Below are 14,999 nucleotides of genomic sequence, written 5' to 3'. Positions count from 1 at the left end.
TCTCACCGTGGGCACACATTGATTCCCTGAGGTTGCTTCTGCCCTAAAAAGGGCATGCTCTGCATCTCTGAGCAGAAGGAAACTGAATTCTCTCAGGGACAGTGAGAGTTCAGAAGCACCAGTGGCTGGTATCATTGAAGAATAAAAAATAAAATGCATTCAGAAATTGAGAAGATTCAAAATATGTTTTAATTAAGGCATTTTGCATTGATACCGTACCACCCTACTTGTTGAGCAGAATTCTAAATAGAATTTAAATTTAGACCATTACACAATTCTTGTCACTCAGAGGCATACGTTTATCACCAGGCTCAGGGAGGATATCCAACTGCAGAGAGACTCAGGAAACAGAGGTAAGTGCCAATAAAAAGGCTATTACTTGGAACATGGAACACAAAACAAACAAAAGAACCAGGAGAACGCAAGGCAGTCAAACTAGATAAAAGACTAAACATGGAATAGCTAGCAGCTAGCAACCATACAACGACTACAAGGAGGGAACAAGGAGCTTAAACACACAGGGGAACAGGTGAAACTAATACAGCAACAATCAGGCATGACCAAACAGAGAAACATGAGACACACTAGGGCTGGAGAACAGGCCAAAAATGGATTTTCACAATTTTGTATATCTTGTATTTTAATAAGAAATTAAAGAATACATTTTACTGTGATTCATTATCATGGAGTGCCAGAACAAGCAAACTGAATCATGTCATGCCTCTCTGAAAAACTGCCGACTACAAATAATTGCATTGGAGCACAGCACCTGTCCCTGAAAGTCCAATAAACCAGCTCAATTTTCACCCAGAAGGTCTTCACAAGTATCTTGTTGGAAAAAATCTTATAGAAATTTCATCATAATGTTCATTTTTGGCACAATAAGGCACTCTTAACTCTGTGTCCTGCATAATGTATTGTCTGTGAATACTTACAATATGAACAGCTATTTTAGGAAGACATCTCTGTGTGGTTTAATCATTTTACTTCTGTAAACTGGACACTTTCACCTGTAATTGGCTTTTTTCCACATGTGAAGAGAACATAGGTCGCATCGAGTCATTTGCATCTTCACATTTTCACATCCCTGACTTTAAAATGTGAACTACAATTCTCACATGTGAAAACACAACGTGACTTGAAATAGTATAGGTTTTTTCCTGCTCTCATAATTGAAGTGGGATTATTTTTATAGCTGAAATGTGGGGTATTCATATGTGGTTTTGGAACGCATGGTTTTTCTGTAAGGGTTTTAATGGTCACTATTTATTTAAGGGCATTTTCACAAAAGCCTCAAGACACTATACATTTAAAACAAAATGAAAGGTAAAAAAAACACATTTGGGGGGCCCTACTATGATTTTGAAAGTGGCTGATGAATGGTGTACTTGCGAGACACAGGGGGTGCCACCAGGGATTTTGCGCCCCAAGCATTGGTTCTCAGTACAGGAATGGGCCCCAGTTAGCAGTCAGCAGTTATTTTGGGTTTTCCGGGTACTTTTGTGCAATATCAGTCTGTAACATTGTAAACACATTTCTGTATTGTGCATAATACAGAATGTATTATTTACAAGTGCAGCAGTTATGCCCCCTAAATAACTGTCTGAAGAGTTCTTCTCTATGTTATTCTCATATGTGAGTTTGAACTCTGCTTTGGGGGTACAACCCCAAAACAACATCACAAGAAAGAAAGATATTACTAACAAAACAGATTAACAATCCAAATGAAATTCACAAGGTATTGTCAAAGAATGTTAAAAGAAATATTTCTATTATAATTGTGCACACCTATATGAACATATTGATACTCTCTTGATCAGAGTACATCATAAAGATTAAAAGGACTCCTGTGTTTTGTGTATGAATTCCTCAGTCCATCTTCAGACTGCTGTACACCACGTTGTCCTGTTGGGCCTGAAAGGCCGTCGTTTGAAAAGCAAGGTGGGCGACAGTGCTGTAAGTCACGTCAGAAGGAGACTAGGGAGAGAGAGGCACACAGTCACTAGCCCAGTCACATGACACACAGCATAGGACACGTATTTATAAAGATGGATGACGCAGCTCCATCAACAGACACACAGCTGAGTTACAGTTGGCAGATGTAATGCAGAGTGCAGTGACTCAGACTTACATGTCAATGGTACAGTAGTTAAATTTATTAATAAAGTCCAGTTTTACAATGAAGTTCTCGTACAGTAGATTTGACAATCCCAGAAACCGCCAGTGGCGTTCTGAATGATTATTTAATATTTCATTTTGGGCCTTAATTTCAGTACCACATCTATCCTGCTGTCGTTTTGTACTCACTGTGGCATCGCTGGTTTCTGCTCCCTTGGACACATCGACAGTGGTGTCTACAGCACAAATGCAAAAGAGTGTACATCACATGTTGTTTATAACAGCAACAAGGACATTAAAGGTTATGTGGATCTAAAGCTAAAAATAGGTAACATGGTATGACTATGTAATCTTAGGGTTGTAGCTAGATAAGCTGTTTATCTTAGTTGACTTAGTTGAGTAGGCATAAGTGCAATAACAATTGCTTGTTTTATTTGCATAAACTGCTTTGTTGCTGTTTTTTGTTGTGTTAATCAGATTAACCTACAGGGTCCAAGTTAAACAACGCGGTCGTTCCATGCACTTGGAACTGTACTCCCCTCTAGGGTTTTCAACACACTTGTTCCTGGTTTTGGTTATACACTTTGTTGTACGTCACTCTGGATAAGAGCGTCTGCCAAATGCCTGTAATGTAATGTAATGTAATGTAATGGTAGGGTTAGGGTTAGGGTTAGGGTTAGGGTTAGGGTTAGGGTCCCTGGAGAGAACAGCTGAAATAAGGGCTAAAGAAATGACTGGAAGATTACAGGTACTTACACACTGCATCATTGTTAGGAGTTGTGGGCAGCCTGAACAAAACAGACAATTGTTGTATTAGAGATATACTTTATAGGACCTACAGTCATGGTCATGGACAGAAACTATGAGAGTATCAGACTGAGCAAATAAAATTTCTTAATTTCAGTTCGATTGCGCAGACACCATGTAACAGTTGGACTGAGAGGATGGTAGCATGTTTTTTATTTCTATAAATTCATCTCATGATAAAGAAAAAAGAAACTGGAATATCTCACCCACTAGATTTCCTTTTTCCTGAAAAGGAAGAAACAGAGATTTTTTACATTTCTGACACCGCACATGTAAGGAAATCAACATTATTTATAAATAATTCAACAGTATATAACTAATTTTTGACAAAAATGTCAGTGTAGAATTTTCTTGTCACAATATGACTAGACTAGCATAGGAATTTGCAGGTTGGGGCCCACAGCCAAAATAAAAAATAAAATATATATTCTTTATATTTCCTAATTTCATAGTGGCATATTTTAGAATTTCAGATTAAACATACCTTGTTTGGTAAACAGATTCATGATGTTAATGTAATCCTTACAATGATATATACTACTTAACAGCTGCATCCACAATATGACAACATCAATCATGATAACAAAATCATGTATGTGCTAGTCTATTAAACAGTCACTGTGTTGCAGCCTGTAGTATGGGTTAGATAAACGAATCAAATGTTAACCATTTAATTTACTCATGGCCTCTTGCTATAGAGTGGCCAAAAACACTTGAGAAATGCAGGACTAGTGCACACTACAGAGCAGCCATCAGAGAGACTCACTGTGTATCCAGTACAGACCGGCTCCTGTCATTCCCAGGAGGATCACAATCACTGTGAGAATTACTCCAATACCCGCTGGTGTGTTCAACCGGGGGATTTGAGGAGAGTGAGACACTGAGTGAAAAGAGCACCAGCTTTCACATTTTGAGGGAGTTATTCTAAATCTCCACATATCCTAGCACATACTGTAACATTTTATTTTGTTTTTAAGCAATTAACCACAGTGCTTCATTGAGACAAAAGAACCCCTCACAGCCAATACCTGGTCTAACACAGCTCAACAGGCAAATCATATAAATAAATTATTGACAGAATACAAAGTGGAAAAACAACAAGACAGTTAATGCTGTGAATCCACAGAAAATCTTGAGATATCAGCTTTGTTTCAGATGCATGGAACATATCATGCAACTCTGCTGTGAAATTATCTTTGCCAGTTTTTCAAAATGGAACCTCATTGTTATACATGGGCTTCAGCTCCTAGTACATTGCAAGCCAATGACAATGTCAGTAGTCTGTGAGCCAGGAACCGTGCTGCAAGGTTGATTAGGTGGAAGGAGTTGGTTAATGAGGAAATGGGGTGCACCTGAATGAGGATAAAAGTGGGGGGAAGAGCACAGTCAAGGGAGAGATTGTAGGGGAGGAAAACGCTCCAGTGGCATGGCATGGTGTGGCCTGTCGACCACTCAGAGTTGTTTCTTTTCTATTTCGTTTCACGTTGTCTCTGTGTGGCGTGAGTGAGAGTGTTATTTTTGGTGGCAGTCGAAAAGCTTACCTGATGGTGAACCAGTGATGGCTGGGACGGTGAGACCGGGGGAGAAGGGGGAAAAAAGAGTGAGTTAGCAAACCGAAGCTCAGGCAAAACAGGCAAGTCCTGGAGTGGCCAACAATGGCAGTGTGGAAACTCATTCCCTGTACAGTACGGAGCGTGAGCGATTCTGTGCTGTGTGCCTGCTGTCACAGAGGGAGGACCACTGGCTGATGCAGGCTGCTCTAACTCCCCCAGGAAGGTGAGGGGCTTGAGACGCGGTGGTTGGAAGACCCAGGCAGTGCAAGTGCGAGCGGGGCGCCAGACTGGGGATTTTTATTTTTTATTTGGGGTGTAGCTTGGCTGGGCAGTGTGGCGTCAGCCGATGCTACATCCCCCGTTATCTTTCAGTTTTATTTAAGTTTTGTTGTCCTTTCTGTTGTTTGTGCAAGCGTGGGTTTGTTTCCCCCCCTCTTTCGAAGGCAAAATAGGGGTTCCACAGCACGGGCCTGAGGGGTAGGGGAGCTCACTGTGTGAGTAGTGTATTGAGTGTGCAGTGCAGTGCTTATGCAGAGCAGTGTGTTCTTTGCTGTGTTACTGGTGTGTGTGCAGTATGCTTACCTGTGTGTCCTGTGCTGTGGGAAAGAAGGGGGATAGGGCACCTTCGGGGTAATAGCAGACGTAGGGGTGATGGGCATGGTGTCATGTGTAACAGTGTGTTTTCCTGAACTGTTTAAAATAACGATTGGCAACTTCTTTTATTTACCTGTCTGTGGGTTGTCTGTGGTGGTGGATGCTGGAAACAGGGGAAAAAAGAATTTCAGGTGAGCAATCTCACTCTGGTCTTTGAGTTGAGAATTAACTGTGCATGTGTGCTTTATAAACTGCAGAGAGAAAAAAAGAGTACGGTACTTTGGTCCTTTGTTCTTCCACTCTGGTCCTTGTTCTTAGCTTCAACACAGTCACTCGGTCTAGAGTTGATGCCCTTAAACTGATAACGGCAGCAGTATGTCAGAGTGGAGTCAGAGCTGCGGGGGACAGTGAAACTGACAGCTCGCTCTTCTGTTCCAGCCTGGGTGCCCTTAGAATGTGTTCTACTCCTGTTGGAGTACAGGACGAAAATAGCTCCAGTGATGTCAGGTGGGGCTTCACAGCAAATGTGTGTCTCAGTGTGTTCTGTGAATACTGAGATATTGGGCTTCCTCAGATCTGGAACACACAAATAATACAACATACAGAGAAATGCATTTGCATGGTTACAGTACTGATTGTGTTCCTTGTGGCTAAATGTGCATGAGAATCCTGATGGTTTTACTTGTAGGGATCTGGCAGGAGGAGCTGGAGTGACTGAGCTGCATCCCTTACCCCATGTGCACATTGCTTGGGTTAGTTTTATATAAGTGAAACATTAGGTCTATGGGAAGCCAGAAACAGGCTTTTAGTAAGACAGAAATTAAAACTGACAGTCTGCGCTTTAACCTTTATCTTCATTGTTTCATTTCAAATCCAATGTTCTGAAGTATAGAGTCAAAAAGACAAAAATGGTGTCACTGTCCAACTGCTTCCACACTGAAATGTACACACATGCATAGACACACGCGCACACACACCAGCGCACACACAACCATACAGTGCCCTCAGAAAGGTTTTGGCCCACGAATGATTTATTTATTATTTTTTCTGTCTTGCATTTCTTTACAGAAACATTCATTTAGAAATGACTATTTATTATATATGAACTGACCTTAGCACCTGCTGTCCTATTTCAGACTCCATATGTCAGAATTATGAATTCTTACCCAGCACAGTCACTGACGAGGGGTCACTATGACGAGCAGGTTTCACTCCTTCCTCCAGTTTGTAGGAACATGTCATGATGATCTCATTGCGTGCACTGTGACTCCCACTGAGCAGCTCAGCTCCAGTGACTTTGCGCTCACAGTCTGAGCCATTGATCGGTCCTCTATGATTAATGGTGAAAGTGCAGTGGGATGCAAGGGAAGAGTCCGGTCTTCTGCACCTCAGATTCACTGATTCCTCTATGGAAATTACTGCAGGAGTCAACTGTAACTCTGCCTTTGGCAGTTTACCTGCAAAAGTTCAGAGATCCATTTAGTTTCAATCATCAGTTATGCTTGATTTTCCACTCAAACAGCTGTATTGTAGGCACTTTCATACAGCACCCGACCACAAACTTCCACTTCTGTTTTGTTTCTTTGCTGGAAGTAAAATTTACCTTGGGGCCCATTCACAATCATATTTATAATGAATTTGTAGGAACTACAAAAGATATAGCAAGGTTAATAAAAACAAACTGAAGTTACGGCCAAGGCACTGTAGGAGCATGTGAGAATTACAGCAATATTGGATACATCATTTAACATGAGTGCTGAATGTATGCGCTCATCCAGTATGATTTCAGCTGATCAAAGCAACGTGATTATATTTAGGCAAATTATGTACAGTACAACTTGATATAAAGAGAGAATATATGAAAGATTACATAAATTGATATTAGTCAAAAAATGAACTGTATAATGAACTATATGTGCTTGTTAGACTAAATATACTTGTCCTGCATATTCACAGCTACGACAATTGTTTCACTAAGTGGATCTGCCTACAGATGGCGCTGTAGCAGTGTGTCTTTGGCTGGGTGTGAAGCACAGGGAATTGACACATTGCGGTGCTTGTCACAGGTACACCCACTTGAAGATCAAGTTAATATGAGTGTGAGGGGCAATTGTTAGTTTGGTCTGGAAACATGATACTTGGCAAGACCATGATATCTTACACAACAATTGCTGTACAGGGTGCAATGCTGTAGATAAACAAACAAATAAACAAAATAAATAAATCAATAAATAAATAAATTGAACAGTGCAAGGGCAGACTGGCAACCCTCAGCTTTATTTAGTGCCTGTAATGTTTGAGATTTAATGGGTGACTTACCCACTATGTTCGCTTTCTTACTGCGTGGAGAAAGAGAATGAGGGTCTATATTCACACTGTAATCACAGCTCACTTCTCTGCTCTTCAGCTGGTCATTGACATTCACAGCAAAGGTACAGACTTCATTTGTGGTCCATGTTCTTCTGAATGGCTCCGACGAGGCTCCAATGTACAGGTTACAACTGATATTAGTGACAGGTGTGAGGTTTTTCAGCATTGTCTCACAGACTATATTAACTTCCCCACTGTTCTGCACAGCATCCACAGAAATGTCTGGTTCCTGCGGCTTTCCTGTTGAGAAAGACATGCATGATGCTCACCATATACAATACAAAACATTCAAAGAAGGAGATTACAGAGGTAACAAACATGTGTTTGGGACTGGCATCAACCCATTGTGACAATTCTAGTACATATTCATTATAACATATTTAAATCCACACACATATGAAAAACAAACATCTAGAAGCTAATTAAGTACATGCGTAATGACTTGCTCTAAGTGGAAAACAGGCAGCAAGGTGATATTATGTTGATGGTGAATCACTCTTTTTTTCTTTGGTACACTTGATCAAGATGAAAACGGTCAATATCTAGATATGTAAACTGTACTTCCTGCTTTAGTGAACCTGACCAAGAAAACTATGAGAAATAGAACTCCCCTGGGAATGTCGACAGACTGAAGAAACATTTTAAGACGCTAAAAGACAACAGTTAAGGTAATTGACTAACAGAAAATGTGCTGAATTATATTTTTATATAAAAGTTGTCTGACAGGTTTATTACTGAACACTGGCTCTTACAGTGATGCGCTATACATTTACAATGCTCTCACAGCTTGCTTTGCCAGTATTAAATCAGTATTATACTGAAAAAATATATTCACTCTGAAACGCGTTCCTGCAGCCCTGGATATTTTCTGATTAACGAAGCTATGAATGCTATAAGTTATAATATCTGCTAATTATGTGAGACTTCAATGTAGTTTGAAATGCATACGCAATCCATGTTGGATTGGTGTCAGAAATGACTATCCAGTATTGGCCAAAATGTTGTCATGTCCTTTAACATGCTCTGGGTACATATGAGTATGATGTTAGCATGTTGCTCCTATGTGCACATGCTCTTATTATAATTATATTAAGGCACAGTTATGTACTAAAATTTTAGTGTCATTATAATTTTTCCAGATTGACGCTTAAACCCTGTGTAACTTGTGAGTTAATATTCAAGTTTTGTATTTTATTGTTCCTCTCCTCTCATCTACACTGACAGTATCTTATCCTTTTGACCCTGTAAATCACTTGGGATGACCAAAGCAGTGTCCTTCCTTTACAGATATCATGTTGTGAGATGTGACCACCGAGAAGTAAGAAATGTCAGTCCTTTTTAATCCAGAAGCATTCTATCTATCATGTATGCACCATATTTATATGCATGTAAAGAACTTTAAGATTTGTGAAAACACGTTTTTATTATTGTGCTCACATATTGCCTATCAATGACCCATTAAAATCAAATTCCCTTCCATTTAAATAACATATTTATACTGCCTAGCAACTATCTGTACATGAAAGATTATCTTAAATAACTCGGGCCTGAAAGGTGAATCTTTTTAATGACCAAGGCAGGAAAGGCTGAAAATCATTCCAATTCTTAATTAACAATGGCTATCAACACACTGAATGTGTTTATTATCTGACAAATGGGAGATTTGTGCACATTCTGGTGATGCCAATCTTTTTCAAATAATAATTTATTAAACTTTTCAAATCATGAACTGCCACTCTCTCTTTTTATAATGTCATTCATAAATCTAAAGGAGCTTTAATGGCCAAGAACACACACGCAAAAAAATGATCTTCAAGAGAATTTTGTACTGCAATAGTAAATAAGATGTGCTGTTTGGGGAAGTTCTCAGGCCCACTGACATCTTCACTGTGATAACTCACCATCACACCAAGTCATTGCGGATGTGGAGGGTTTATTTTTGACACAGACCAGGGTTCATATTAACTGCATTTAACCAACCTTTTATTTTATGTGCAGATTTAAAGTCATAAACACCCTTTAATACAAGGCTTTCTACATATTGTTTCTAGCCACACCGCTATGATCTTGTACCCCAAAGAGGGTTTCACACCTGTTCAAGCTGATAAAAAATATAGATTTAAAATATACATATTTCATAATTCTGTTCTTCAAGCAAGCTTTCTCTATTTGCAATATTGCATAATTACTAACCTTGAGATTCAGCATGTCCAAAGAGACCTGTAGTGAGCCCAGCAGAAGAGGGTGATGTTAGTACAAATTCATCAGGAAATGCAGGTTTTTCATTTTGTTCAGGTTTAGGTTTCTGCAATTACTTTCTCACAATAGAAAACATTTATTTCTTTCAGAATGTAATTAAGTTGCATTTGGAGTTCCTGGTCAGTTGAAATTAGGAACTGAGAAGAAAATAAATAAGAGAGCACTCACTTTCCAGCAGAATGACGACGAGCAGGAGAAGAAAGGGGAGACGTGAAGGCATGTTTGAGGACTGAAGTCAGAATAACATCAGGATGTGGTGTTTTAGACTCTTTTAAATGTGATGTGAATGAGGAAGTTGGCAGTGTTTCTGTACAACAGGAAAACCATGCAGCACTTCCAGCGAAACACATATTGTACCATTTCTAAGAAAAGTCATGGAACTTGAAAATGCCAATAATCTTTATTAAGGTTCATGTTCAGTTTCATAAAACTATAGTGCTGAAGATCATTTGTTGATCAGTCGTTCTTAGGGTCTATGGGTAGATGGTACGACATCTCAATATAAAATAAGGTTCCGGTTGCATAAGGTACAGTGATGATCATGGGTATAAATAACAGCTGACAGTTGCAGGTGATTTTAAGGTTTGTAGTCTTAAATATTATTTTATTTAGCAAGTGAGGTCCAATATTACATTTACAGTTACAAAAACAAGGATACTCAACATAGGTGCACAGGGAAAAGGGAGGATGTAGCCACAAGTTAATGTTTAACTAACCAAACCAAGACAGCTCGCTACGAAAATCCGTCCCAATCTATTATAGAATAAGACTACTCTAGCTACTCTTCACGAAACCGCAAATACACGTTGGCACCACACCTTTACTAGTTGTGTCTTGCTGTTTCTCTTACTCCTCAGCCGTGTGCACTGATGTATAGAGGTCCTCTGCTACCTGCCCCGGCTTACTCAACACAGACAACACAGTAACTAAACTGGAAAACGTTTACATGCACACTCACAGGTCTCCAATCTCTACAACCACACAGCAAAACGAACAGAGATCACAACAACAGAGAGACGATGAGCTGCAGGAGCCACAGTAGCTTTATATTCCAGAGGAGGGAGGATTAGTGGAGGTGGGAACCAGGTTAAGGATACTTGAACGGAACAACAGGAAGGAATGATGAATGGCTCTGCTGCAGTATTACAGAGGGGGAAGAAAACACACACACGACGTGGAACGTAACAATCATTTGGTGTGATTTAAAGTCAGATTCTTCGCCAGTGGGCTCATCTGAATTTCCCTGTTCTGTACCATGGTCAGCGCAGTCTCAGAATTTAATGATATTGATTTCCTCTTACTTGCAGTAATCATTTTCCCGCCAGTGGATGAATCATGGGTAAAAGAGAAGTGAACAGCTTACACTGTAGTGGTTGATTGGTAAGTCTGGAAAAGTAATGACTTTAGATTTTAGCAGCTGGGTCCACAATAGTCCACCATTATCCACAACGTATTAATTAATTTGCATGTTATGGAAGATCACTTTCCAGTGAATGGTTGAGAGTTCTGCACAGCAATATGGGGGTGGATCCACATACGCGTGTTTATTTTCTGTTTCAGACTAACCATAGCCTACTCACTGACCATGACACTGTCGCTTCGCACGGAAAGGTGGGTCACGTCACAGTCTATGTACTCGCGTATCAGCGGTACGTCTACGTCCGTGCACAGCTCCACTGGCGGTTCTCCCGCGACCAGCTCCCTCCTGGTCACAGTGAAGCGATGTCGGTTCCCCTCGTGCACCTGTCCTGAGGGTTGTGTCCTGTGCTGTGTGTCTCTGTACAGCCTCCAGCCCGTTGACGTCACTGTGCAGCTAACGCTAATGGAGCCGGATGTGGTAACTCCGCTTGCGCTCACACTGACCACCGCTTCAGCGGTTTTGCTGGAACGGACACTAACACAGTAAATAAACTAACACTCACATTACTGTTGTCAGTCAATGATGAGGGTGAATGCTGCACGACCCACTCTCTCTGTCACTGTGGGCACACATTGATTCCCTGAGGTTGCTTCTGCCCTAAAAAGGGCATGCTCTGCATCTCTGAGCAGAAGGAAACTGAATTCTCTCAGAGACCATGAGAGTTCAGAAGCACCAGTGGCTGGTATCATTGAAGTATAAAAAATAAAATGCATTCAGAAATTGAGAAGATGCCTTAATTAAAAAATATTTTGCATTTTGCATTGATGCCGTACACCCTACTTGTTGAGCAGAATTCTAAATAGAATTATTTAGACAATTACACAATTCTTGTCCCTCACAGGCATACGTTTATCACCAGGCTCAGGGAGGATATCCAACTGCAGAGAGACTCAGGAAGCAGAGGCAAGTGCCAATAAAAAGGCTATCACTTGGAACATGGAACACAAAACAAACAAAAGAACCAGGAGAATGCAAGGCAGTCAAATAGATAAGACTAGACATGGAATAGCTAGCAGCTATACAACTACCAAACGACTACGAGGGAACAAGGAGCTTAAATACACAGGGGAACAGGTGAAACTAATACAGCAACAATTAGGCACTACCAGACAGAAATGAGACTAGGGCTGGAGAACAGGCCAAAAATGGATTCACAATTTTGTACATTTATATTTTAATTAAATACATTTTACTGCTATTCATTATAGAGTGGCAGAACAAGCCAAGTGAATCATGTCATGCCTCTCTGAAAAACTGCCAACTACAAATTGCATTGGAGCACAGCACCTTACATTACAGGCATTTGGCAGCCGCTGTTATCCAGAGCGACGTACAAAGTGTATAACCATAGCCAGGAACAAGTATGACGAAATCCCTAGAGAGAAGTACCGGTCCAAGTGCAGGGAACAACCGCATAGTTCAACTTGGAACCTGAAGGTTAAACTGATTAACACCAACACATTGAGAACGGCAACAACGCAATCTATAGAAAAAATACAAGCAGTAGTTAAGACACTTGGGTGCATTAACTCACCTACGAAACAGCTGCCTTGTTACAACCCTAAGCTTAGTCATTTACAGGGGGGTAGGGAGGGATGGGGAGAGGTGCAGCCTGAAGAGGCGAGTCTTCAGTCGTCGTTTGAAATGGGTCAGTCTCAGCTGTTCTGACCTCCACAGGGAGGTCATTCCACCATCGTGGGGCCAGAACAGACAGGAGACGTGTTCTGGAAGTGCAGGTGCAAAGAGGGGGAGGTGCTAGGCGTCCTGAGGTAGCAGAACGGAGGGATCTGGCTGGCATGTAGGGTTTGAATATCTTGTGGAGGTATGCTGGGGCTGATCCCTTGACTGCCTGGTATGCTAGGACCAATGTTTTAAATTTGATGCGAGCTATAACAGGCAGCCAGTGGAGGGTAGTGAGTAGGGGAGTGACGTGGGAGTGTCTGGGGAGGTTGAAGACCAGACGAGCCGCAGCATTCTGAATGAGTTGCAGGGGTCGGGTGGCAGATGCCGGTAGTCCAGCCAGAAGAGTTGCAGTAGTCCAGGCGGGATAGAACCATTGCTTGGACCAGGAAAGTCCAATTTGTCAGGAAGGGGCAAGGGAATGGACCCAAACGCAGAGAAACTCAAAAACCAAAAGGGGTAAATCCAAACTGAGAACTTTACTTTTAAATAGAACAAAAACCAAGGGGGACAGAAACAAAGCCACGCAGGACAAAGCCCAAAAAAGACAAAGCAAGGATTCAAAACTAAACACAAAAACTAAAATCCAGAAATCCAAAACCATACAAAAACAGAACTCAGGCAGGGTAGAAAAACAAAACAGTCAAAAGTACACATGGAAACACATATCAAAACACCATCGGAAACACAGACAAAAGGATCCAGCACCTGAGTGAGGGAAGAAAGAAACTTAAATAGACAAAACACTGACGAGACACAGGAGGGCACAATGCACAATCAGGCCACAGAGAGGGAAGGGAAAACGAGACAATCAAAAAACTATAATTGAATAATTGAAAACAATAGTACAATTAAACACGGTAAAAGAACAGAACTAAAAACTGATGTGCCGCCATCTGGTGGCCCAAAAAGGGAAATGCAGACAACCACAGAACTATGACACAATTAACCAGTTCAATTTTCACCCAGAAGGTCTTCACAAGTATCTTGTTGGAAAAAATCATCAATAGAAATTTCACCATAATACCCATTTTTGGCACAATAAGGCACTATTAATTCTGTGTCCTGCATAATTTATTGTCTGTGAATACTTACAACATGAACAGTTATTTTAGGAAGTGAAACACACATCTCTGTGTGGTTTAATAATTTTACTGCTGTAAACTGGACATTTTCACCTGTGCTTGGCTTTTTTCCACATGTGAAGAGAACATAGGTCACATCGAGTCATTTGCATCTTCACATTTTCACATCCCTGACTTGAAAATGTGAACTACAATTCTCACATGTGAAAACAAAACGTGACTTGAAATAGGATAGGTTTTTTTCCTGCTCTCATTATTGAAGGGGGATTATTTTTATAGCTGAAATAGTGGTGTATTCATATGTGGTTTTGGAACGCATTACTTTTCTGTAAGGGATTTAATGGTCACCATTTATTTAAAGGGCATTTTTACAAAAGTCTCAACAGACTATACATTTAAAACAAAATGAAACGTAAAAAAAATACATTTGGGGGTCCTACTATGATTTTGAAAGTGGCTGATGAATGGTGTACTTGAGAGGCACAGGGGGCGCCACCAGGGATTTTGCACCCCAAGCATTGGTTCTCAGTACAGGGATGGGCCCCAGTTAGCAGTCAGAAGTTATTTTGGGTTAGCCGGGTACTTTTGTGCAATATCAGTCTGTAACATTGTAAACACATTTCTGTATTGTGCATAATACAGAATGTATTCTTTACAAGTGCAGCAGTTATGCCCCCTAAATAACTGTCTGAAGAGTTCTTCTCTATGTTATTCTCATATGTGAGTTTGAACTCTGCTTTGGGGGTACAATCCCAAAACAACATCACAAGAAAGAAAGATATTACTAACAAAACAGATTAACAATCCAAATGACATTCACAAGGTATTGTCAAAGAATGTTAAAAGAAATATTTCTATTCTAATTATGCACACCCATATAAACATGTTGATACTCTCTTGATCAAAGTACATCATAAAGATTAAAAGGACTTCTGTGTTTTGTGTATGAATTCCTCAGTCCGTCTTCAGACTGCTGTACACCACGTTGTCCTGTTGGGCCTGAAAGGCCGTCGTTTGAGGAGCAAGGTGGGCGACAGTGCTGTAAGTCACGTCAGAAGGAGACTAGGTAGAGAGAGGCACACAGTCACTAGCCCAGTCACATGACACGCAACA

General features: G+C 40.6%; 1 protein-coding gene across 10 annotated transcripts in view; it reads right to left on the bottom strand.

The window, feature by feature from the left end:
- The window catches only part of LOC135240051 (uncharacterized), a 93,064-nt gene that overhangs the window by 48,615 nt on the left and 29,450 nt on the right, over window positions 1–14,999 (bottom strand). For 3 of the 10 annotated variants that reach the window (XR_010325572.1, XR_010325573.1, XR_010325571.1), the window contains exon 6: window positions 7,392–7,682. Coding sequence is in view for 4 of the 10 variants with exons in the window: in XM_064309260.1 (XP_064165330.1) it covers window positions 14,841–14,948 (108 nt within the window). In the remaining 6 variants the exon portion in view is untranslated. Of the gene's footprint in view, window positions 1–271; window positions 1,978–2,307; window positions 2,355–5,205; window positions 5,236–5,351; window positions 5,649–6,238; window positions 6,530–7,391; window positions 7,683–13,260; window positions 14,949–14,999 lie in introns of those variants that run through there. The other 7 variants (XM_064309260.1, XM_064309235.1, XM_064309224.1 and 4 more) reach the window with 5 other exon arrangements.

This window comes from Anguilla rostrata, chromosome 1, assembly GCF_018555375.3.
Source record: "Anguilla rostrata isolate EN2019 chromosome 1, ASM1855537v3, whole genome shotgun sequence".
NCBI lineage: Eukaryota > Metazoa > Chordata > Actinopteri > Anguilliformes > Anguillidae > Anguilla > Anguilla rostrata.
The sequence above is the reverse complement of the archived record's forward strand: the minus strand, read 5'-3'. Positions and strand labels throughout refer to the sequence as shown.